Source organism: Musa acuminata, chromosome BXJ2-7 (assembly GCF_036884655.1).
Source record: "Musa acuminata AAA Group cultivar baxijiao chromosome BXJ2-7, Cavendish_Baxijiao_AAA, whole genome shotgun sequence".
Classification (NCBI taxonomy): domain Eukaryota; kingdom Viridiplantae; phylum Streptophyta; class Magnoliopsida; order Zingiberales; family Musaceae; genus Musa; species Musa acuminata.
Window position 1 is genome coordinate 30,646,389 of NC_088344.1, and position 26,351 is coordinate 30,672,739.

Sequence of the window (26,351 nt, forward strand, 5' to 3'; positions counted from 1 at the left end):
CATTCCTAAACAAATAAGGACTATATATTATAAAATTAGCTGATAATACCTAAGTCATGTGAGACTTTTATTATATTCATTTGTAATATTTTTTTCACAGACCAAAATAAACATGACTGTATTATAGACAAAAGAGCTATAAACATCGATGTTCTTCGACTCCAAACAAACCAAAGTTTTCAAATCTTGCAGAAAATCTTGCTCTCATATTTAACGTAGTTTATCCAATCTGAAGAGCTAACGAATTTACGGCCATGTTGCTCTTTATCAAAACATGTGAGAATCTAACCTTCATAAAATTTTATAAGATATACCAAAAGTTTTTAACAATATTCAAAAAGATCGAGAATATATATCACTATTTATAAGAATTTCAATAAGTTCAATGAATTCGACTCTCCCTACATTACCCTAAGGTATATTACGTTTTTAAAATGCAACACTCAAAGATGATAAGAATTTATTATAAGTAATATGTGAATGGATCAACAATAAGTATAGTGAAACTTAAATTATTAATTGACATGAGTTATTTGAGAACTCTTTTCTTTGACCATTAAGCACTTTATATCATAATACATAAAGTTACAAAAATATTTGTTATTTTTAGAAAAAAAAAAGATACTACGATATAGTACAAAGTATTTTCAATGACTTAATAATTTAGTTTGATCATGCCAAATCTTATAATAAGATTTTTTAATCATAACGCTTGATTAGTAACCTTCACAAAATCAACTTTTATTGTTAATAATTCTATAATATATTACTTGATATTTTGTCTATAAATTATCCCTTTAATCGAGATATAAATGGACTTCCCATTATCGAGATAATTTATAGAATCAACACATAAAAAATATTATCATTTTAAACTAATCTAATTATATATATATAATATCCTTTGTTTGTAAAAATATCCTTTGGTTAAACCTATACCATTGTGAATTGTCAAACCGAAAGGAAATTTCTCAAATTCAAAAAAGATTTTTGAGATTTTGAATAAAGGCATTCATGTGAGATCATTAGACAATCAAATACTATATTCGAGATCGCAAACAAACAATCTTATCATTGTACTATATTTCTGATCGAAATTATTAGTGTGCAGAAAGAAAATGTTCTTTTCCTGTATGACTTCAGCTCACAGTTTACATAAAACAGTGATATGAAAAAAACACAACCACAAGGTTCGATTTTACTAATTCAAGAGCTATTTGACTGCACACATCCTCTTTAAGGAACTTTGGAACAAAAAGAAAAGACCCAATAAGCCTAGCAGAGAATACTGAATCAAAACAGACACACAAAGGAAATGTAGTTGGGAAAGCAATGAGAAAATCTCTGTTTCACTCGTTACATTTGATGAAGTGAACAGTCAATTTAGCCTCATTGCAAGATAAAACTTTCAAGCTGCCATCCAAAACCAGAGTCGCTTTCAACACTCCCGGTTATGACACTTTCTGCTCCTAAGTTTGCAAGTCATGATGCTTTATGCATGTTATAAGCTCGCGAGTATGTCAGCATAATCAGTGACGATGAAGAAACTTAATGAATTTACACTTTTGAGTATAAAAATGAACTACAAGAATATGAGTGATCAAGCTCCAAGTTAGCATCTAGGCATACCAAGATTATGCTTGATGCCCAGACGATTTGGTCCAACATCTCCAATTCAAAAGCATGATCCAAGTAGAGCAATTGAATATGTTGATGATCTACAGTGCGATGAGATGACTACTCTCATCTTTGTAGAATAACTTGCGATGATATCTTCCAACTCTAATTCTATAGAAACAATGCGTGAAAATGTATCTTGCAGCTGGAGAAAGGACTCAAAAGAGCCATTGGTCAGGGACAGTGAGGAAGTAATTTGACATGGCTTTCCTGAACCTTTTCTTGTACTGATCTGGAGAAATTACAGTTGGAGTTGCATTTTTCGGGCCACCAAGGATGCCGGAAGCTTTTACCCATGTTTCAAGTTGCTTGTCCCATGTATATTGCCGCATGAAGTCTATAATTCCTATAACTAGCTCCTTTTGCGTCTCATCAATGCCAACCAGCAATGAGTAGTCCATGACATCAACACACTGCAAAAAAGAGATTTCAAGTAAATAAAAAAGGGAAGCATCTTCTTATGTTGTTGGGACTTCTAACTATGATGAACAGAAATTTATGCTCATAAACTAAAGAAGCCCACAAGCATTGATCTTTGGAAAGAAAGCAGAATAATTTACATGTATACCATTGTTCAAGTTACAGGGTTATCCCACTGTTACATGCTGGAAGATGATTGGCCCCTTTAACTCATATGACTATGCTAGTTATTCTGAAACATTTAGCTATGAGATTGTATAGGCATTGGTAACCCTTCGAGCTAACGAACTTGCTCATGACCTGCTTTAAACATGCTGCAACAGCATTTATTTCTAAGGAAAGATTTCAAAGGGAAACCTGCAACGCCAAATAACAAAGAAAATATCTTACCTCCTGCCTTCCACATCATCATGTTGTTCATTGCCCTTGGATTACCAGAGCAAAACAAAGTCTTTTAGATTGGTGAGTTAACTTGTTATCATTGGTTAAGGTTTAGAAATGGTTGTATCATGAATTCAAATACAACCATACATCTAGTTATGATGAGTAAGATGACTGCACAAACTAACAACATACATTAAAAAACCTAACAAGCCCATGAATAGTAGATAATTACTAAAGATAAGATATGACTATGCTACCTAATAAGTGTTTGGAGTAATTAAATCAAATGAAAAACAAATAACTCCATTGTGTAGTCCATTAAAGGGTCAAATATAGCAGGTAAAATCCAAGGCATTTCCAGTAACTTGGAGAAAAAAAAAAGGCACATGTGTCAAATGAGCATCAACGAAGGCACACCAATGTTTGAAATTTGATTTCTTTCCTTTTTTTTTCTCAGTGAAAGCCAGCCCGAGATATGTTCTGAAAGTTCGAATAGGCATGATCAAATTATCCAATTCACATTAAATAGTAAGAAATTTGAAATTTGATAGGTATTCATATTAAGAAATAAAACATAGTAAACAATTTAGTTATCAGAATCAAAATGAAATAGATTTCTTACTGTGAGAAAATAAGTATCGTTCCATACAGCCCGCTCCAAACTTCTCTTTGCCTTGCTTCCCAGAAATATTGGTTTTGTCTCTAACAGATTCAAATCTAGTAGAACTGTGTTGTTCCCCGAAGTATCAGGGTTATAACGGGAGCGTAGAGAACCTTTGAGATCATAAACTCTTGAAATATTCCTCTTAAAAAAGAGGTTCTCCATTACCATAACATCCATTTTCATTTCCCTCCCGCCTTTTGTGTGCTTGACAGTCACCTGATACATATAAGAGACAAATCATTACAGTGATGCTTTTACATTATATGTTTGCAAACTAAAGTATGATGGTGGCAGTCTGTGACCTGATAAATACCAAGGACTTTAGCAAGGCAGGTGGGACAACCAGAAGTTATGGATTGCGTCAAATACTTGAAGTATTGTGGAGCAAACTCCTCAAACGAATCTAACTCTGTTTTGGTGACCTGCTTAATTATGAATCTTTCATCCAATGACTTGGCGAAGTAAACATTGCTTTTACCACCTTGTGCACTCCATCTCTTGCAGCGGCTTAAGGAACGTATATAATCAAATTCACTTGGGCAGCATATCTTACGAAATGCATGAAACTGCTTTGCAAAGTAGCATGTAACAGAAAACTTTGCCTTGTCTGAAGGAATTGAATACTCATCCTCAAAAGAAATTTTGAAATGTGTTTCTTTCGTATCTAATAGGTTCATCTGAGATAGTTGAGGTTCATCATGTCCAACATGAGAATGATACTGAAATTTTGGTTGTTGAGCTGCTAATCTTGTACCAACATTGTTGTTGCTACCATAATTTCCAACACTTTTTTTTCCCGCCATACTGAAGTCCTCAATTTCATCCAAACTAGATGTTATGCAGTCACTATACTCTTGGGAAGCCATAGCATATGATATTATGCTGGTGGGCTCATCATCATAAACTGCAATAACAATATCATCAAGAGCATTTTGAGGTAGAAGTAACCGTGCCCTGTCAGTCATCTTTTCCAACACTGGTGAGATATGTACAGGTTTGTGATTGAGAAGATCATCCAATCTCTGAACTAACCTAGGAGAATTTTGTGAGTAAGCTCTTCTCATGCTTGTAATTGGGTCCCTTACCATGCTTGCAAGATCGCCAGAGGAGTCAAATGATTTTACTGAAGGTATATGCAATGAAGCAGGAAGAAAACCACCGTGTATTCTTTTACGGAACCTTAAAGCAGAGTCAAATGAATATACTCTTAATGGGGATTTTACCTTCCTGTAGCATGGAGAATCCATCAAAATTACTAATGCATCAGCTTCTGAACTACCTTTCGGTTGATCCATCACTAACTGACCTGAACCACTCCATGCCAAATCAATTTTGTCTGAGAGATTAGACTCACCAAAGATTGATGTATCATCCCAGTCATCATATTGAACAAACACAGAGTTAAAACCTGCTGAGCTCGAACAGTCCTCAATGGACAAGTCAGTTTCAACCATGTTTGTATTACACTCCAAAACCTGGAAGCTAAGTTCTTCATGCTGCTTTGAAAAACTTGATTTATCAGTTCCTAAAAGGGGCGATGACTTTGCAGTAACATCTCCAGCTAAGTCCTCAAATGTTCTACCTTTCCTAGGTATTTCTTCCCTCTGTTCTCTCAGATTGGTTCTAGGTGAAAAATTCGTAAGTCGTGAATCAATTATGGTACAACTTTTTTCTTTGGACAACAAGTCTAATGAATAGAGTCGACGATCCCATATGTAAGAATCAAGTAGAAGTGCACGTCTCAGCCGATTGAGATCTAAGATATCAAATGTTTCCTGAAAGGGTTGAATATTCCCAACCATAACTGGTTGAAGCAAGAGCTGTTACCACATAAGAGGGAAACTTTAATCAATATGGATTTGCCCTCAAAAGATTTATCATGACAAGGCTTAAAACTTCAAATCAAGAGAACTTAAAGAACGAGTGTCATTGCAACTTACATCATACTCATGTCTTTCCATTTTTAACAAACCCTTCAGCTTGATAATGTGTCTATAGATGCTTGCTTCTAAAGGTTTATCCTTTAATGTCGTAATCTTCCTCTCAATCACATGGAGAACATCAGATATCTTACCATGCAAGATATTTATTTTGTTGGATACCTGTGGGAGCAAAAAGTCACAATCTATTACTAAAGCTTTTGAACTTGATGTACACATAAACTTATATGCAAAGAATACAAAATACCAAAATTGCCTCCTGTCTCAACCATTCTTGCTGAATCTGGCAAGTGAAATCCAGAAGTGATGGTGGCAAGCAAACAGATAAAATATCTACAGGAGAATAGCGAAAGAACGCAACCATGCTGCCAAACCTGCAGAAGAAAAGAAAGAAATTGAAATTTGCATTGGAAGTCAACTCATTTGGAGGTTGGTTCAAACTTTCTTATCAAGCATCAAATACCCATAAAAACGAAGGCAGTCTCTTTGTAGAGAGTGACCACAACTTGCAATACGGTTAGCAGTTGCATGACTTGAAAAGCTAAGCTCCAAGAATTTCCCAAAAGAGAGCCCCCATGCAGCATCTGACATAATTACTCTGCGTGCAGCTGGTGGAACTCCATCCTCATCTTTTTCACACTTGAGGCATCGATGCCACATCCAAATCCTTCCATCATGTTCACCAGGTAACTCCATCGAAGGAAGTCGCCTGACCATAATAGTAAGGCTGCCCTGCTGGTGAGTATAACACCTAACATGGGCTTCTGTTGGCTCTTTACAGAATTTACAATAATTTGTCTGATGATGATGAGAGAAAATTTAGAAAAGTTCAGAATGTGTAAAGAACATAGAATAGAGTTGCACGGTCCATTGGCACAAAAAAAATACCTCGTCAAACAAGTCATCACGAAGATATCTCCCCAAAGGCTTATCAAAACTACCATAAAACTTGATGCGGAAAAGCTGAGAGCGCTCACAAACTCTGTTTTTTTTTATACAAGTGCTAGATAAAGAAACCAGTATGCTCTGATGATTGTCAGCCGTGGAAAAGTAATCCCCAGGAACCTCATTCTTGATAGCACTATCTGATTTTTTATGTTCATCTGATCTAAGAAACCTGTCACTAGCAAAGTTGTTTCTTTCTTTAACTGATTTCTCCACCACCTCACGTTGGTGATTGCTTATATCAGTATGTAAAGGTGAAAGGGGAGTGAGCTGCTTGCAACAAAATCCATGGTATGAACCCGTTAACCCACAAACACAAACATCTGAAATGGATCCAAAAGCTAAGCCTGTGTTGTTCTCAGAACACGGAGCAGAAAAGGCATCAGTATTACAAGAGTTAGTTTGTTCAGAAAAATCACTGTGCGTCTGTAGATCAGAACTTGGCTCCAAAATACCTTTGTCCAAATGTTTAATATCTGAGGATAAAGACAGGTTCTTTGTGTCAAGTTCGCAGTTTGAGACATCTTTCTCATGACTATAAGCACTCGGGGCAGCCAAACTAGAAGTTGTTGAAACTAAGTCATCAGCCTCTATCAACTTTTTAGGCAATGTAACTGAAGGCCCTACAGGAAGTTTAGGAAGCATTGCGCCTTCATCTTCAAGGAATGAGGTCTCTAGTGATAGATGATATGCTGCAAAGCTTGCATACTGAACAACATGCTTTAATTTCTTCAATTCTTCAAGGCATGCCCCCCTTAGAAGGACCTATAGAAATTAGATTAAGTTGAGAGCAGCAACCAAAAACTCCAAAGCAACAAAAATGCCAAAAATATAAGAGTACGTCCAAGTATTACCGTACCACACCACCACCACCAGATAAACCAAGCTTGTACTTTCAAGTTTAGGCAATATTTATGATACACAAAGCCATTTAGTTCCTAAAATTTAATCTGTATAAACACCAATATGTAAAAAAATTACATCTTTACAATCATATATGTAGAATGATATCATTTGTGAACAATATCTGTTATTTTACCAACTGACATCAAGTTAGCAGAGTGAATAGTGAACAAAAACAATGTCACTGTTGTTCTATCACAAAAATGTTACTAAAGAAAAGACAGAAAAGAGGCAAGCTTGAGGTAGACTTGTTGAAATGCATCTTAAATGGGTGCTTGCAACTTAACTATCTAAATTTAAAAAGTGATCCTTTGGCAATATTCTAAACCTTAGAATGTGGTGAGGATGTGAATAAATGGGGATACAAATCTGGTTGCATCCCTCTCTGTAAACAGAAAGAAAGTCCCATTTACATAGGCAGCTAGAATGATGCTGGGATAACTACCAGCAAAACTTGAAGCAAATTTAGATACTGAGCAGAAATGGAGAAAAAGAAAAAAAATTAAAGCTAACTACAGAGAGGGAAGAATTATTTATGGTTATAGTTCCTAATGAAATACACAAGCATCGACAGACCCATTGCGTCTCCAGCCTCTCGAGGCTATATACAGGCAATGATAGAAAGTGAAAGAGACTGCCATCAATTGGCCTATCAAACATTAAAGGTTACACGTGTGATGCAAATTAAAAACATACTAAAAAGATGCATCTCTTATTCCAAGCCTTCTCATTTTCAAGCTCAAAATAGTTGCAAGTTCTGTGGGAAACCACCCTAGAAAGAAGCAAGAAGTCGTTGACACCAGAAAGGTAATATCAATTCACCAATATCCTCTTTAAGGAAAAATAATGCAAGTATCTAATATGATTTATACAAGAATTATGCATATAGATAAACATCAACTAAAAAGCTTCGATGAGCATGCTGGCAATGATGATACATTTAACTCTTCAAAGACAAAAGATTTCGTTGAAACAAGTACTTCAAGCCACAATTACGACTTCCATTTTTTGAATGAGGCCCTGGCCTGAAAGCCAATTTTTTCATGGAGGTGTTGCCTTAGTATTTGACCCAAGTAACTTTGCCGGTGTGGGATACCACATTATACTGAGAAAAGGAAAAGAAAAAGAGTTCTACTGGCTAAAGGAGCTTTGCAAATAGGCCTTGCTAGCTCAAACTAAATAACAGATTTCTCTTCTCATCCAAACTAATTGTTTCTAGGTCTAAAGGAGCTTTGCAAATAGGCCTTGCTAGCTCAAACTGTAACCAAAATCATAAGTGCAACTGTCGACACACTAACTTTTTAGGTTTGGTGCAAGGTCATGCTTAGACTGAAATTAAATATAACAGGAATTCAGACCCATTCTTGACATCCATCAGGTAGCCAATCATAATAAGTTGTTGAATCTAATTTCAGTAATGGTGCTCGGCAATCTTAATTGCTCACAAAATAGTAAATACCAACTACGACTTGCAATGGAAGCATACAAGCAATTAGTTTTCACTACAGACTGGAACAGGATTAAATCTAATTTAGGTTATCTAGAGGCTTTAAAGTAGACATTTTAGCAAGTTCTTTGTTTGTAGTTTCATGTTGGATTTTGGAAGAGTTATATATTAGATCAACATCATCCTTGCAACAAGCTATCCATGAATAATAGGTTTGTAACTAGATCACTCATCAATGCAACAAGCTTTAGTGCATGTTACTATGTACTCTATACCTCTACTTCTTGACAAAGTCAAAAAGACCTTAATCTTCATTGCATACAAATTTTGGGCTATACAAGGAAGGAATATGGACGAGCTAAATCAGATGGATCAACTTTTTCAATATTTTCAGATTAATTATCCCTTGGATGTGTCCATTCAAGTAGGTATGCAGCAGATGAGGATGCCTTGGCTGATAAAACAGATGATAAATCTGCATGTCTGCATTGAGTCCAGATAGTGCAAGAAATTCATCATTACCGTGCACCCTAGATGCCGTGGACAGCCTTCAAAGAACATCAAAGTTTTACTGGGTTTCTTTGGATGTCGGGAAGATGAGAATTCCTCATACACTTTTTCTATCCGAAACATTTCACAGTGTCCAAGCTTTGCTGAAGCAACACCATCAATGGATGGAAGAATATGAGCACCAGTACACCTTGATATCCTCTCTAAAAGTGACTTCTTGACATTTAACACTAAAGATATCTCTTTTTTCCCCAAAAGATATTCTTGAGCATATGAGGAAACACTTTTTTCAACAAGAAGCACATTGGGCCGAAGTGCCTCTATCTTAGAAAGAGCCATCTTCATGTAATTGGTTTCCTGTGTATGTCAAAATTGAGTCAAAACTAATATAGAAAAGGACGACCCATCGGAGTATCAAAAGCCACGGTTATAACCTGCTCAAGCAGAGCTCCTATAGATGCCAGTTCATTTGGGATCTTTTGATACTCCAGTGCTCCTCCAAAAAGAAGCAACCTAGGGTTTCTATGCTGCGACACCATGCGTTTATGCTTTACATTCTTAGTACAAACCACTCCCTTCACTAGGGCGCTGTTAAATAATGATCACATATTAGTTTCTCGACTATAAAGGAAATTAGGATATCATGTCATCAACACCCTGTTACAGAAAGTAGCTAAAGAATTCATACCTATCATTTGGACTTCCTGATGCGATACACTTGACTTTAACATAATCACCTGGATCCATGCTACCTCCCTTGCTAGTATCTGGTTTGACAAAATTTGCAGCTTGCCAAGCCAATGAGGATACTATCTCCAGCCAGTCCTGACTCTCCGAATCATTCCCAGCATGAACACCTTCTCCCTTCAATAACTGTGACACAAGGGCCCTAAAATGTGCATGAACAGCATTCCTCAAAGCCTCCTTGTGGGATTCACTAGATTTAAAGAGTTCGTCCGACTCCTCGACGTCATCCTCCTCGTCAGTATGTCCAAAGAAACTGGTCTCTGTGTCGTCCTGCTTGTCCTCGGGGAGAGGAGGGTAAAATATACGATCATTTTCAAAGTTAAAGTGTTGTGGAGCCTTTTGACTTTCTTGATTAATGTATCCACGAAGGTTATCCGAAGCGCAATCACCAGAATTCTCCAGCAAATCCTCAGAATCTGCTCCATATTTTCTTGACTGGCTCAAAGAACCTTGATCAGAAATTCCACACTTTCTCAAGAGAGGACTAACCGATCCTTGCTCAACAGACCTAGAAGGGCTGTCCAAAGGACTTGAATTCGCTGACCTGTACAACTCATTTCCAGCACTGGAACTCATGCAATCTATGTCAGAGTAATCCTGAGACAACACGCTCATCGGGGTGAAAAGCTGCTTCCCCTCATCATCGCCCTCGTCATCTTCGTAACTCCTACAATGACAAGAAAACAGCACAAAAGATGAACCAACTGAACGAATCATGAAGAATAGAAGAACGATCTAAAAAGTGGGGGAATTGCCTGTAAGTCGAACAACGAAGAGGGCGCCGCGGGGACGAGAACTGCCGCGACTCAGCCAACTGGCCGAGCCTGTCAGTGCTAGATCTGGAGAGGGGCGACTTCGGCGAAACGAAACGGTTAACTTCTTCGCTCGCGCTGCCACGTTGCTGCGCTGCTTCCCAGGGTCCATTGTCACCTCGAAAGCAGAGCTTGCAGAGAACACGCTGCTGCTCCGCTCGGTCTAACCTCGCGACAGAACCACACTTCCGGCAGACCACCCGGCCGCAGCTCTGGCACCGGTACCCGAAACCCGGCGACCCCAAGCAGTCTCTGCACTGGCAGCACATGGCACGATCACCGCCGGACGACATCAAAGTGTCCGACCAGACGTCCGGAAGAACGCTCACCCAAGATCTGACCTTTAGTATCAGATCAAGAATTGGGTAATTGGCTACTCCCATAAACCGAAACTGCTCGCAATCATAAAAATAACCTAGCAGTTCCCTTTCTCTCCGATGAAATTTCTTCTTTCCTGTGAAGATCTCTTGCAAACTCCAACCAAGAAGAGAACACACGTACACCACCCAAAAAATTAAAGGCAAGCTTTCCGATTTCTTCTAATCCCAAGAAACCAAAGCCAAACACCAAACACAAAAATCAAAAGCAGAAAAATCCGCACCCTCCGGAAGAGACCAAAATTTTCTCCGACCGGCAACCGGGTGGTATTATGTACAAACAACTTGAAGCTTAGAACACCGGACACCAACGCATTTCAGAGTCCTCCGAAATCCAATTTCTTTTTGCGCCCGAAACCAAATCAGAACGCCAAGAAAGGAGCCGCAGCCCACTCAGCCGATCCCCGATTGCTCTGCAGAGACCCCGGTCGGGTCATTGACCATGAGAGCAGAAGGCCAAACTTTTGGAGGCCCAGCAAGAGGAAGAGAGCTAAATGGGGAGGAGCAAGAGGGCATCGGCAGCGGGGGAGCTGATCTCTACAGCGGCGGTGAATCCCATCGTCGGAGAGGACAATCTCTTCTCCTTTGGAAGAGGCGACACAAGCAGGCTAAAAACAGGTGGAAGGTGGACGGAAGAAGAAATGCTTTCTCGACCGATGGGGCAAATTTATAGTACACCGAAAGCTCTGCGAGGGCTTTGAAAAGAAAAAAAAAAAAGCATATTTAAGCGGAAAGTAGAGGGTATTGGTGGGCTTTCATCCTCCCCGCAGCGAGAGGACGACGAACGACGAAAGGATGAGTAGGAGAGAGATCAAGAGAAAGAGGTGTGTGAAGACGACGGACGATGGAAAGATATTGGCGCCCGAACTCAACCCATCGATTGGACCCACTGAAGGAGAACATGGAAAGTAGTTTGATTTGTGTGGTAATAGTTCCTTGTCCCAAGTCAACTACGACACAAGATTGGGGATTATTCGTGAGTCATAACTTATGGTTTTAGATAGTCTAAATGTAATATGATTCGTAAATTCTCATTAGAGTTTTCCAAGTATTTTATTTTTTAATATTATTTATAATATTAAGATGATTATTAGAATGATATCAAATTTAAAATTACTGTATGTATGATTATTAGGATGGAGTTCAAAACCGACAGCATAATGACGCAAGCAATTGCGCCAATTAATGCAGGTTAGTTGGTAGTTAATGAAAAGCCAACATCTCAATTGACCACCAAATAGGTTAGCAGATGGTAACTTATGACGTCTCAATCTTATCTTTGTTATGTATCCTTTGCCTCCAAAAAAAAGAAAGATCAAAATATTTATCACATAAATAAATCTCAATAAAAAGCCAATATTAAAAGAAAGAATACTAAATATAATTTTCTGATTTGATGACTAATTAGAATGTCACGGGAAACATTAACTTCGAGTTTGACTGTGAAGGAACAATTTGTCAGGAGAAAATATAGTTTATTCTTTGCTATCAAAATGATGTCAAAATGAAGGTAAGTTTTCTATTTGATTAATTTTGTTCTTTTAGGTTTAACCTATTTAAATCATGTACAAAAAAAATTAAATAGCAAACAATTATTAAAAATCAAATTATAAGTTCAGCAAAAAAGTTCACTTTCCCCATGTCTTTAACTGTTCCTTCTCTTCTTTTAATCCTATGGTCAATGACACTATCTGTCCAACTGAAGTACGATTAGAATCACTCATATCTCAGTTCGTATCCTTCCAAATGTGTTCATCGACAACTTTACACCACCTGTTCTTTCCATCATTTTAATCATGTCAGTAATGAGACCAAGATGAAATGGTGATGCAGCGCGGCCCCATCATTTCCTTGGCTCCTTGATCAAGGAGATACCACAAGGTCCCATCATGTCCCCACTTTGTGGAAAAAGGAGAGTTTGGCCTACAGACGGAAGGAGGAGAGTATCATAACTTGCTGACCATGTGGAGTGGAGGAAGGAGGGGAGGACGAGGGAGGGGAGGCGCCGCCCCAAGCTGCAAGCCCGGCTTTTTCCTCTCCCCTTTCCCCGCCCTGACTCACCACCACGTGAAGTGGCCGAGTGCATGCATGCAGGCTTGCGTAAGATTTCCTTCACCATGAAGAATAGTCTTGTGAGGAAGTTTAAGCGAGATAAAAGGGACTGTCTGCCGCGGGATCCTCGTGTTGGAATGGTAGAACAGATTTAATTGATCTTTCATTATGCTGATTAATTGTGTATTGGATGATAAGATCAACCTCATCAGAAAAAGACATCTGTGGATGCTTTACTTCACGGGAAATTGTGAGATGGATGTTGCAAACTGTGACTTCCTTCTTGTCGTGTGGCAATTCTTGTGTGTTGTTGTCGTCCTGTTGATATTGTAGAGTTGAAATCAATCGCTGTGGATGATGACACATGTGATGATTCAGACATGGACTTGACAAGAAAAAGATTTGAATGCGATCATGATGATCGGATATTGATTGTGTTAATTAAAAATGATAAAGAATTTATACATATGGGTTTTGTTTTTCAAATAAAAAAGAGTTAGAGAATTTTATTGATGAATGGAAAATAATCCATTCGCGTCAGCACAAACCAAAATCAAAAAGTTTGCAGGCACTAATATGATTGGGCAGTCGATTAGCAACACAATTTTTTTTTTCTTTTCTCAGAATATATATTATTTTCTAATAATTAATAGGTTTCAGTTGGAACATGTCTTTAACAATATTTAAAATTATTTAAAATTCTACAATGAGAAAGAAATTGTCTACTAAAGATATTGATCATCATCTTGAAGTCAGATTCGATGTGGACACTACCAAAATCATCTTCAAAAATTAAACAAAATTCTTTCTACAGTTTTTGCTTCACAATAATTGTTGTCTGTCTTGTTAAGATATGCGTAATCATGTCTATATTATTTATAGCTTTTTAATTAATTGATTAAGATTGAAGACGATGTATAACATCAAGATGTGGCTGAAATAGGGTTTGAATTCCATTTCCATTTCCATATATATATATATATATAGAGAGAGAGAGAGAGAGAGAGAGACCATTATACAACATTTCCCTTCAGCTTCCTCGTAAAATCTCATGCATACTGGGTGGAGAGGTGGGGGAGGCGACATGATCTTATGAAAAGCATGCATCTTCTCACATGAGAGAGAGAGAGAGAGAGAGAGAGAGAGAGAGAGAGAGGGCATCACCACCTGAGGAGGAACAAATGCAGCTTTTGCACACATTTTATGAGTACCAGATGGACTAAAGGAATCCAGAAAGAGATGAGAACATGATATGGTGGCACAAATGGACAGAGTAGGTGTGATGAAAAGGTGGATTCCTTGCCCTGTCAACAGCTCTTTGGCGGTGGTCGATGACAGCCTCTCCGGCTCCACCACTTGATCGTATCATTTAGGGACATTGTAGGGCACGTTATGTGGGTGATAAATATTGGAAGACCTGCACGGCTCCTCACAGCTTTATGGGGAGCAGACAAATAGCTACATTACATGTTTCTTCTCATCGATCTTCTTCTTGAAATCTGTGTCGCCTGAGGCAAGAAAGTAAAGATCCGTCTCATCACTCAAAAATCTCATTTTTGTTTCAAATTCAATCAACAAATCAAAAATAATAATGATATTAATCTTCTTCTTTCCCAGTCTAATAATATATCTAAGCTGTGTTTACAAATTCATATGAAGTCGTCGGAATCGACTTTATTTTTACTCATGTGGGTTGGGAATAAATGATATTATGACTTCTCTAATCTTTCTCAAATTCTAAAAATTATAATTCGATTCCATACCATTCCATTCTCTAGTCACAATTAATCAAAACGGATTGGTGGATTGTGAGTTCGGTGTCAAATTATAAAACTTCATTCGTTGGGAATTGGGTATATGAAATCAACTCACTCACTCATTTAAACCTCATTCATAATTGCCGGTATCTAAATTTTATTCTTTCATGATTCTACCTAAAATTCAATTCAATAATGTAAAATCCAAAAACTTCATTTTTATTGCACTTGCCAAAATAATATAATAGTGATATCGTGAGTCTAATTATATATTACTCCTATAATTATTTATCTTTAACATTTTGATTCTTATACTTTCAAAAGTTATATTGAGATTTTTATACTTATGTAAATGAAACATTGAGATTATCAAATAAGAGTAAAAATCAAAATATATAAAGTTAAAAATTAAGAGAGAATTTTTTTTTTATAGCAACGGGATTAAATTGTTTCACTTTCGTAAATATAGGGATCTCAATATAATTTTTAAAAATATAAGGATCGAAATACTAAAAGTAACTAATTACATGAGTAATTTGTAATAAGTTGGATATTATGTATTGCCTAATCTTTCCACGATTAAACCTCATCAACTCTCCAAACTATAGCACAATGACATACCTAACATTTGATGTTCATGCAATATTTCACCGATCTGTAAATTAAAATTATCTATTATATATATATATATTTTTTTCCTATGCTTAATTGGGTCAAGTGTTTTATTAGTAAAAGATTGAAGTTTTTATTAGTCTTTAAAATCTTATTATTTTATCTATAATTACTCTAATTATTATTCACTAAAATCCTTATGTAAGTTGAATCATTTATCTTGAATCAAGTATAGGTCTAATTATAGTTGATTGTTGTATTCTGAGTCTAGCTCAATCTGAAATAGTACATAATAAAGTTAGTTAGCTACTAGAAACAATACATTAGAAATTATGATGGGAAGAGGAACAGAGAGTTTTGTAGTAGAATTTTAATGAGATAAGGCTCACCAAACAAAAAAAGATGGGTCGAGGGAACACGAGGAGATGGTTGTTGAGATGGAGACTTGAAGAGCATGGGAGATGCCATCCCGGATCTTCCATTTCTAAATGTCCTTTTGTAGAGGATAAGGGCGTCAAAGAATATATTTAATTGAAGTCTTGTGTTAAATAGCCTAAAACTACAATTAAGACTTCAAAGATCTTATTAGTGTATGTTGTTGTTGGCATGTACCTACGATAAGGAATCGAGCTTAACGTGCGAGAATGATACGTACAACTTCAAAACAATTCGAAGGAAACTACTTTGATCAATGTTATAATTATGGTATCATTTAAGTTAAACTTTTTTAATTATAATTTTTGCTATGAATTATTCGATGAGCATAGTATTTGAAATCAATCGAGATATAAAACTATATCGAAAAGATACTTGACAAAGCACGTTAGTAGAGATTCAAAGAGTTCAGTCAAAAGAGTTCGATGAGCATACCTTGAGTTATGATTATATCTAATATTGAGAATAGTTATATGCATCGTCAAACCATCAATATCATCGTAGAATCGTATGTTGAATCTGAGGGATATAGAACAATAATTTTCTTATCAATCAATGTCAGTTAATAATAAAGCTAATCTATTTATCGAGTTAACATGTCGAAAGCCAACCATTAATATTTTCTTATTAGCTTTGATATGTAAATCTATAATATTTATTTTTTTATTCTTGTTTGAAAGATGATTATTCTTAATTTTATAGTACAAGATTTTGAACGTATATTATCCACCCCACTTGGTATTAGACAATTTGGAATGACGATGTAAATCTAATTATCAAACCATGCGTATTGCTTGACTACTTCGTCGTGGGTGCCTCATGCCATGATTGACAATAGTGATTGATGGGGATATAAAGAGGAATATCCTTTGTATATGAACAAATACTAGAAGACCATAATACGCAGCGGAATAAAATGGAAACACAATCAAACAGAACACCAAGATATACGTGGAAAACCCCTTCAATGTGAAGGGTAAAAACCACGGGGCAAACTAGAGATAATCCACTATGAGAATAATGAATGTACAAATCTCAATCTCTTGCCCAAAACCCTAGCAACAACCACAAGAGAATAACTGGGATACAAGGATCACGTCACTGCCCACAATATCTAAAACTCCCAAGTAATCACAGCAAGAGCCTATTGTAGATTTGATCTAACCTGAGATGAGAACACTGCTAGATAATTGAGAACAGTCTCTCTGCGTTGTCCTTGTCTTCTTCCCTTTTTTTCTCTTCGTTTTCTGCCTTGTTCTCCTTCTTCTCTTTGGAATCTCGTGGCTATAAAGATCTGCCTCGTTGCTGCCTTTTTATAGCTTTAATCTGCCTCTAAAACGCAGCCACCATACCCCCCTAATCTTAATTAGGGTTAGGTTAAGAGGGGGTGTGGGCTGTGGGCTGATAAAGCCCACATGGGCTGAATATGGGCCATCAGCCGAACAACCTCCCCCTTCAGCCCATAAGGGAGGTTGTCCCATGACTCCTCAATGTGAAGCCATGCCGACCAACTGTTGGCATATCTCCTGTCTTTCTTTTGGTAATGTCTTTGTCAATATGTCTGCTCCGTTGTCATCTGTATGAATTTTCTAAAGCTGCAACTGCTTCTCTTCAAATACATTTCGAATCCAGTGGTATCTGACATCTATATGCTTTGACTTGGAATGAAACATTGGGTTCTTACACAAATGGATGGCACTCTGGCTGTCACAATGCACCACATAATTTTTCTGTTTCAGCCCCAATTCTTGTAAGAATTCTTTCATCCATAACATTTCTTTGCATACATCTGTAGCAGCAATATATTCTGCTTCTGTGGTGGAGAGAGCAATACACCTTTGTAACCTGGATTGCCATGACACAGCTCCCCCTGCAAAAGTAAGTACATAACCTGAAGTAGACTTCCTCGTATCTATATCTCTTGCCATATCTGCATCTGTGTAACCTGTTAACACAAGTGGTCCACCTCCAAAGCTTAAACAAACCTTAGAGCTCCCTCTGAGATATCTAAAAATCCACTTCACTGCTGCCCAGTGCTCTTTGCCTGGATTTGCAAGAAATCTGCTAGTAACACCCACTGCATATGCGATGTCTGGCCTCGTACATACTATTGCATACATTAAACTTCCAACTGCTGAAGCATAAGGAACCTTTTGCATTTTCTCCTTCTCCTCATCACTTGACGGACTCTGTTCTGAGCACAACTTGAAGTGACCAAACCATTTGATGTATACACAATGATCTGAAGCCGTTCTTTTATATCCATTTTCTGTCATAAATGAATCAAACTTTCTGTACCACTGTCTTGGAGCTTGCTTTAGCCCATACAAGCTCTTCTTCAACTTGCAGACAAAATTATCTTTACCTTTGATTTTGAAGCCTTCTGGTTGCTTCATATAAATTTCCTCCTCCAAATCACCATGAAGGAAAGCTGTCTTCACATCTAACTGCTCAACCTCCAAGTCCTGGCTAGCAGCAATACCAAGAGCAACACGAATAGAAGACATTTTAACAATAGGAGAAAATATCTCTTCAAAGTCAATACCTTTCTTTTGACCAAAGCCTTTCACAACCAATCTAGCTTTGTACTTTGGTTGAGAACAATATTCTTGAGTCTTCAACCTAAAAACCCACTTGTTCTTCAAGGCCTTCATTCCATTTGGTAGCAGCACCAAATCATAAGTGTGGTTCTTCTGAAGAGCATCCATCTCTTCCTGCATAGCAATTAACCACTTCTCTTTCTGCTCACTCTCAATTGCTTCTTGGTAACTCTCTGGTTCACCTGCATCAGTAAGCATCACATACTCATCTATAGAGTATCTTCTGGAAGGTTGACGTTGTCTAGAAGATCTTCTCAACTGAGGTTCTGCGGGAACTTGCTCTCCTACTTCTTCTTGCTCAACATGTCCTGCAGGTAAATCAACATCAGGCTCTACACTATTTTCCTGCACATTTCCCCCATCACCCTGATATACTGGAGGAATAACTGGGTCACAATCTGCTAATCCTTCTGCAGAAGTCTTGGCTGGTGCCTTCTTCTTCAAATCCTCAAAGGTTTGATCCTCAAAGAAGACCACATCTCTGCTCTGAATACCTTCTGCTTTTCTGGATCTCAAAGCCTGTAACCAAACTGATCATGTGAGTAACCAAGAAAAATACATTCTTTAGATTTACCATCCAGCTTGGACCTCTCATTATCTGGAACATGTGCAAATGCACGACAACCAAACACTCTCAAATGCCTGTAGGAAACATCTTTCCCTGACCATACATGCTCTGCAACATCACCATCTAGGGCTGTACATGGTGATAAGTTGATCACATCAACTGCAGTCCTTAAAGCCTCATCCCAAAACCTTTTGGGTAGCTTGGCCTGTGAAAGCATACATCTGATCTTTTCCATGATGGTGCGGTTCATCCTCTCTGCAATTGCATTATGCTGAGGTGTACCAGGAACTGTCATCTCATGTTGGATCCCATGTGACCTACAATAGTCATTAAACAATCCCGTATACTCACCACCATTATCTGATCTTATGCATTTCAATTTCCTTTCTGTCTCCCTTTCAACCCTGGCATGAAACTCTTTGAAGACATTAATAACCTGATCTTTGGTCTTCAAAGCATAAGCCCAAACTTTTCTGGAAAAATCATCTATAAAAGTGACAAAATAAAGTGCACCACTTATACCAAGAACATCAATAGATCCACCAGGAGTTTTTATTCTCAAAGGGCCACATACATCTGTATAAACACGGTCTAAGGCATGCATTTTTCTAGACAAAGCAGCACTAGCAAATGAAACTCTATGTTGTTTACCAGCCAAACAATCAATACAAGGGTTCAGATGTATACCTCTGAGATCTGGTAATACCTCTCTCTTGGAAAGAGCTTGCAGCCCCTTCTCGCTCATGTGTCCCAATCGCCTATGCCACAACTCCATACTGAAGTCTTTCTCTGTAGCATTTAACTGCTCACCATAAGCTTTAGCCTGCAACCTGTACAAAGTATGACATTTCTTTCCACTAGCTATAACAAGAGAACCCTTACTGAGCTTCCATTGCCCTCTATGAAATCTGCTTTCATACTCTTCATCATCTAGTCTTCCAACTAAAATTAAATTTAGCCTCAAGTCAACCACATGCCTCACATCCTTAAGTACCAACTTGCAGCCAAGGTTGGTCTTTAAATGGATATCACCCATGCTAATGATGTCTGCTGTGCCATAGTTGCCCATCTTGACAACACCAAAGTTTCCAGACCTGTATGTAGCAAAAAACTCCCTCCGTGGTGTAGCATGATAAGAAGCACCTATGTCAATCACCCACTCAAGATCCTGACACACACAAGAAAAAATATCATCAGAAGGAGACAAAATCAAATAATCACCACCTTGCACTGTAGTTGTAGTATTATCCTTTGACTCTGTAGACTCCACTTCTTTTCCCTTTTTCTTGTTCTTCTTAGGTTGCTTACATTGGTTCTTGTAATGTCCTTTCTCACCACAGTTATAGCAAACAATATCTTTTCTTGATCTTGACTTGCTCCTACCCATACGTGAACTGCTTCTAGACTTTGACCTTCCTCTGTTCTCTGAGATAAGTGCCTGTGAATCATTCTGAGATGTTGCCGAACCCTTTCTTCTCAACTCCTCATTCAACAAATTGCTTGTTACTTGACTCATAGTGACAATACCATCTGGCGCAGAATTACTAAGGGAAACCACCAGTGTCTCCCAACTTTCTGGTAATGAACTGAGAAGTAACAATGCCTGCAACTCATCATCAAGAGACATTCTCATAGAGGATAACTGGTTAGTAATACTCTGCATTTCATTCAAATACTCAGCAATAGAAGTACCCTCTCTATATTTTAGGTTCACAAGTTTTCTGATCAAAAAAGCTTTGTTGCCAGCTATTTTTCTTTCATAGAGACTTTCCAATTTTTTCCAAAGAGAATATGCAGAAATTTTAGTAGAAACATGGTGAAAGACACTATCATCAAGCCACTGTCTAATAAACCCAATTGTTTTTCGATCTAACCTCTTCCACTCATCATCTGTCATAGTTGTAGGTTTTGCACTATCCCCTTGCAAAGGTCCATACAAATCTTTGCAATACAAGAGATCTTCCATTCTTGGTTTCCATATCATCCAATTATTTCCATTCAAACTAATCATGCGAAAAATATTACTGGCCTCCATGTTCAAATACAAAAATTAAATCACCAAAACCCCGCTCTGATACCAGTTGATGGGGATATAAACAGGAATATCCTTTGTATATGAACAAATACTAGAAGACCATAATACGCAGCGGAATAAAATGGAAACACAATCAAACAGAACACCAAGATATACGTGGAAAACCCCTTCAATGTGAAGGGTAAAAACCACGGGGCAAACTAGAGATAATCCATTATGAGAATAATGAATGTACAAATCTCAATCTCTTGCCCAAAACCCTAGCAACAACCACAAGAGAATAACTGGGATACAAGGATTACGTCACTGCCCACAATATCTAAAACTCTCAAGTAATCACAGCAAGAGCCTACTGTAGATTTGATCTAACCTGAGATGAGAACACTGCTAGATGATTGAGAACAGTCTCTTTGCGTTGTCCTTGTCTTCTTCCCTTTCTTTCTCTTCGTTTTCTGTCTTGTTCTCCTTCTTCTCTTTGGAATCTCGTGGCTATAAAAATCTGCCTCGTTGCTGCCTTTTTATAGCTTTAATCTGCCTCTAAAACGTAGCCACCACACCCCCTAATCTTAATTAGGGTTAGGTTAAGAGGGGGTGTGGGCTGTGGGCTGATAAAGCCCACATGGGCTGAATATGGGCCATCAGCCCAACAGTGATAATACTAACGGTGTGATAAACGAATACGATGATGATAATACATACTAGCGGTAGATTGTGGCGGCGTAATCACCCACAAAGCAACAAAGTTTGTGTCATCACTGCCTTTAGAACAATTGAATTCTTTGTCAAAAGCTGAAAAATATATCTCTCCTTTTAGCAAAAACTAAAAAATATAGTGGCATAATGGGGAAGATGAAAAAGGATTTCTTAAAAGATGAAGGGAGTGAAAGAGACTGATAGAGGGAAGAGAACATGACAATGATAGCATGAAATAAAAATAATTTAATGAAAGAGGATGTGAGGATGAGAGAAAAACAGTGAGTTAGATAGAAGATAAGAGTTAATGAGGGTGTGGTGTGGCGGCTAGGGATGATACATGACAATAGTGTTGGGTCCAATCATGTTAATTAAATATAAAGAAAAGATAAAGTTATTAAAATAAGAAGAGAGAGAAAAGAAAAAGTAGAATGAGAATAAAAAATGAAGTATTAAAAGTAAGACGAATAAAAAATAACTTGTCCAAGAGAATAATAGAAAGTGAATAACGTTTTCTTTGACCATTCAAAAAGTAAAAATAAAATATATTTTAAAAAAGACATGATTATATTAATATTAAAATTAATTATCTAATAATCGTCATCCCTAATGTCACGATCGATCGATATCTATAAAATTATCATCAATGTGTTATTATCATTTTAGTAATCAAGATAGCTTCAAGTCCATAAGGATTTGAATCTCAAGTCATACCTAAAAAGCTTATACTTATAGCTCAATGTGCATAATATTATTAAAATTAAAAATATTTTAAAGAATATTATATCTTCTAATTCATATTAACATGATAGCTTTGATCGATTAAAATCTGCATATCGATTTTTGATTATCCCAAAATATTTATCATATTATGTCATCGTAAATAAATCAAGTTGAGTCTGTCTTAATCTATAGATATATGATGTTACTAAGAAAATAAGATATATCGAGAGAACACAACTTAATTACCCAAAGTATATACAGTCTATAAGCATCTTCCTATCTCAAATAAGTCACTAATACATTTATGCATGAATGTTATTATATCTCAAGTGGTCCAACTTTGAATTACCAATCTTGACTTTACACCCGCTGATACTTCTGTGGAAGCTCAAAGGGAGAGGCATGGAGAGATTATTGGCGTCGCCATCAGTCCTCCTTAGCGCATGAAGACAGCCATAATAATGCAACCATGGAAAGCTGATGATGCCTTTCTTTTTCTCTGCCCTCACCTAACATCTCTAATGCTATCGTACCATTTGATGTAATATATGCGATCGAGGAGGAGTCCGAAACATCACACCATGATCGGATTAGATTGACTATATTTGTTGACTTCCCTTATGTTTTTTATTTGTTAGAAATATTTACATGTGAGCAATAAAAACAGATAAACTAGAAGAATAATCTCATATCGTTAAGAATATATATATATATATATATATATATATATATATATATTATGTGTATCTAAAAAAACTAAGCCTAAGTCTCGCATCATTAAGAAAAAAATTATGATAAGTAGATGGATTGAGATGGTAGTAATCTCATATTATTAAGGACTCAAATGGTCAAACTATTTATAACAAGATTGAAAGCTTTAAACTTTGGATCTATTGAAATGATATTATTTGATATAATATATGATAACTCGTTATTTGATTTTCAACAAGCTTTCTTTCAAAAAATAGTCTTAAATTTTTATATCATACAAAAAAATGAACGAATGGAAAATGTTTTAATTGTTAGGAACAACCGTAAGTAGGTTAAAGACATCACATTCGATACATGAGAACTTTAATTTCTTCCTTAAATTTCAACAATGTTGAAGTGGATGTGCCTTCATTGAGTTCCATCATCTTTGACTAAGCTCATTTCTATCTCCAAAAAATAAATAAATAAATAAATATAATTTATTTTATTATAAAATATAATTAAAACATAAAAAAGATCATTAAGCAAGAGAATAATGTCAGTGCAATGACACTCCATAAAATATCTTTTACCTTAGAATAATTACCCATGACTCTTCTGATTGCTTGTATCTACAAAACTACTATATGAATAACAAGGAGGATATTCTTGGATGCACCTTTCGAGTAATGCATCTATTGAATGATATTTACAGGTCAATTCATTTTGATACAAATCATACATTTTTGGATGCATCAAACCCAAGCTACCACAATATGTTCAACTTGAACCAATAATGGTTGATGGTGAAGAGGTCAAAGATGAGGTAATCAATGTTGGTTGTGCTGTCAAATTCAGTAACCAAGAAAGAATGCAACTTTAGAATGGCATTGAGGATACACTTAACCAATGAAGAAAAAGTAGAATTCCAGATGATCATCTGTATTGACTATTGAGTCCACCATCATCCACAACAGGGCCAAGATTGAATGAAGCACATCATCATCTACATAACACAGAATAATAGTGGTAGGTTAATGCCTCCACACACACATCAGCATTGAACTCTTTCGACAGCCTACATTGAATGTTTGAACCATCTCAAGTCTGATTTCCTCATTTGATCAACACTGTATATCTCACCTAATGTAAAAAACTTTGCTTCAATTGAGAAAAAATAATTCATCGGCCATATTATTTAGTATCAAAAATTGAATTGACTTATGAGGATTGGATGAATGTATGTACCAATATTGATTTATATTTAAGTGTTTTAGTTAATGATTTAGGCTTGATAAAATTAATTAGTCAATTATTTCATTTGATCGAGTTGTAATAAGTGTGATAAGGTGAGTAGGAAAAGCTTATATAAGATTTAAGTTTTAATGAGCTTCTCTAGAGGTTGATGCAAATAAACGAATTTTTGTTCGACGTTTCCGAGCTATATATTTCCTTCTGATCATTAAATCAAATTAAATTTTAATGAATAACTAATTAATTTTGATTCTTTCAGTTATCCTTTTCCCCTCTCACAGTCCATTAATAACAAAACGGATTATTTTGATATATAAAATATAAATTCTAATTATTATTATTATTATTATTAACTTAAAATTAAGTATTTTGGTTAATAATAAATAACTCACACATCAAATGAGTGTATAATCATTGGTTTGAGTTAAGATATTATAGATAATATTAAATAATTCAGACCATAATTCTAAATTATCACAAAACAACGAGAAAAGACTAATTGAAGCGGTTGGAGATTAGTAGGAAGTGTTTTCTAGAAAGGAATAGAGTGATGATTTGGAGCCATTCTTTTTGTTCTTTTGTATTAGCATGAGTGGAGCCTTTCATAGGTGAAATGGAGGTTGATGGAAAGATGGAACCCGACCAAGATTTATTGAAACTATTTAGCCTACATAGCTAGTGGTTCTATTCGATTTGATTTGAGTTGTCTTTAAATGAGTTTTGATTTATTAATTAAAAAATAATTCAATGTGGAAAAACATTATCCCTTTAAGAAGGTTTTAGAGTTATTGAAGCTTAAAATATCGACTAAATGGACGTAGATCTCATTGTCATCCAGTCAGTGTAGCTTATCATCTTCCCTTCCATAAAAATTAAGCCAATTGTAGAACAAATTTAGAACTAAATTATATATAACTAGAGAAAAAGATTATAAATATATAATATTTTCTATAGTATTTATATATAACTAGACAATCTTATCACATCAGTAGTATTCAATAGAAAATCTTAAAATATATAATATTTTCTATTGCATGAAATATTTTTATTTTCTAATTATAAGTATTTAGGGTCGGCTATAAAAAATAAGCTCGAACATTAATGAATGAGATTAAACACTTTTAGCTCTCTTTCCACTGTAATCTGATATGAAATATCTAATTTATTATAATATGCTCATATGGAGATACTATGATATATTTTTCAGCCCACGATATTATCTCATAGTTTTCAATTCAACCAACTCAAATATAACAGTTCATGAGCACATTCTTTTGGATAAAATTACAGTTGTTTCAAGGTACTTTTTTTCATTATCGAGGAATACATTAAAAAAATTAATTATTAATTAAAGCACTTAATTTTAAAATTCTTGAAAGATTGTTTCATGTACTAGTACGTATTTTGGTATTTAAGGGTTAAAGAGAGCTTTAGAAAATGATGATATTGACGGAAGCTCTCTTGGAATACTTTGTTAAACTTTGTATCTCTTGGATGTATCCTTGAGTGGTGAATTTTTTTTATTTTTAGTTTTGTATCCTTGTTTATTATCCTAGATGATATTTCTGTATTTCTTTGTGATTTTAAATTTGGTGATGAATTTTCTTTTCAATTTTATTAAAGTTTCATTGTGAGTTCGTTTCTTTTCTAGTATCGATTTTCTTTCAAAATTTATTGGTCTTGATATCAATTTTATATTGAGAGATTAACATGTATATGAAAAGTATTATGATATTAACATTTTTGTGTAGGAAAGATGTCTTGGGACTAGTACTATTTAAGGAAGACTAGAACGAGCAAAATGTATAAATCGAGTTTGAACTAAATCATGTTGGTCAGCATAGAATCAACCATCGCATCCAACGACATCAATAGATAATAATATACGAAGCTCATGAGAACAAAAACGAATAAAATTATCTCATTAAGTATTTTGATCATCGAATTTGCTCCCACGTTTCTAAAGAGTAAGAGATGATGTAATGGTGACTATTTACATCGAGTGAATTAAGTATTGATTCATCAAAACCAAATTAGAATACCAAGCTTCATTTCACCAATAATCATAATCTTTAGACACCAAACTATTAACCCATATTTTCTATC

At 36.0% G+C, this 26,351-nt stretch overlaps 1 protein-coding gene across 1 annotated transcript; it reads right to left on the bottom strand.

Moving 5' to 3' along the window:
* Positions 1-1,169: 1,169 nt before the first annotated feature.
* On the bottom strand, positions 1,170-11,633 carry LOC103992188 (putative 1-phosphatidylinositol-3-phosphate 5-kinase FAB1C). The gene is made up of 11 exons (XM_009411798.3): positions 10,393-11,633; positions 9,579-10,304; positions 9,325-9,478; positions 8,903-9,247; positions 5,974-6,795; positions 5,549-5,883; positions 5,333-5,459; positions 5,086-5,247; positions 3,448-4,965; positions 3,104-3,361; positions 1,170-2,090 (listed from the first exon to the last, which is right to left on the bottom strand). The coding sequence occupies exons 1-11, from the start codon at positions 10,830-10,832 to the stop codon at positions 1,836-1,838; spliced, it is 5,142 nt and encodes a 1,713-aa protein (XP_009410073.3). The 5' UTR covers positions 10,833-11,633; the 3' UTR covers positions 1,170-1,835.
* Between the last annotated feature and the right edge of the window lie 14,718 nt (positions 11,634-26,351).

Bases quoted from the DNA above. Each gene is read 5' to 3' on its own strand.
- LOC103992188 (XM_009411798.3), bottom strand. From the start codon at position 10,832: ATGGGAGTAGCCAATTACCCAATTCTTGATCTGATACTAAAGGTCAGA. The intron at 6,796-8,902 runs GTAATGATGAAT...TAATTTCTATAG, and splicing joins CACGGCATCTAGGGTGCACG to GTCCTTCTAAGGGGGGCATG. The intron at 5,460-5,548 runs GTATTTGATGCT...TTTCTTCTGCAG, and splicing joins GACTGCCTTCGTTTTTATGG to GTTTGGCAGCATGGTTGCGT.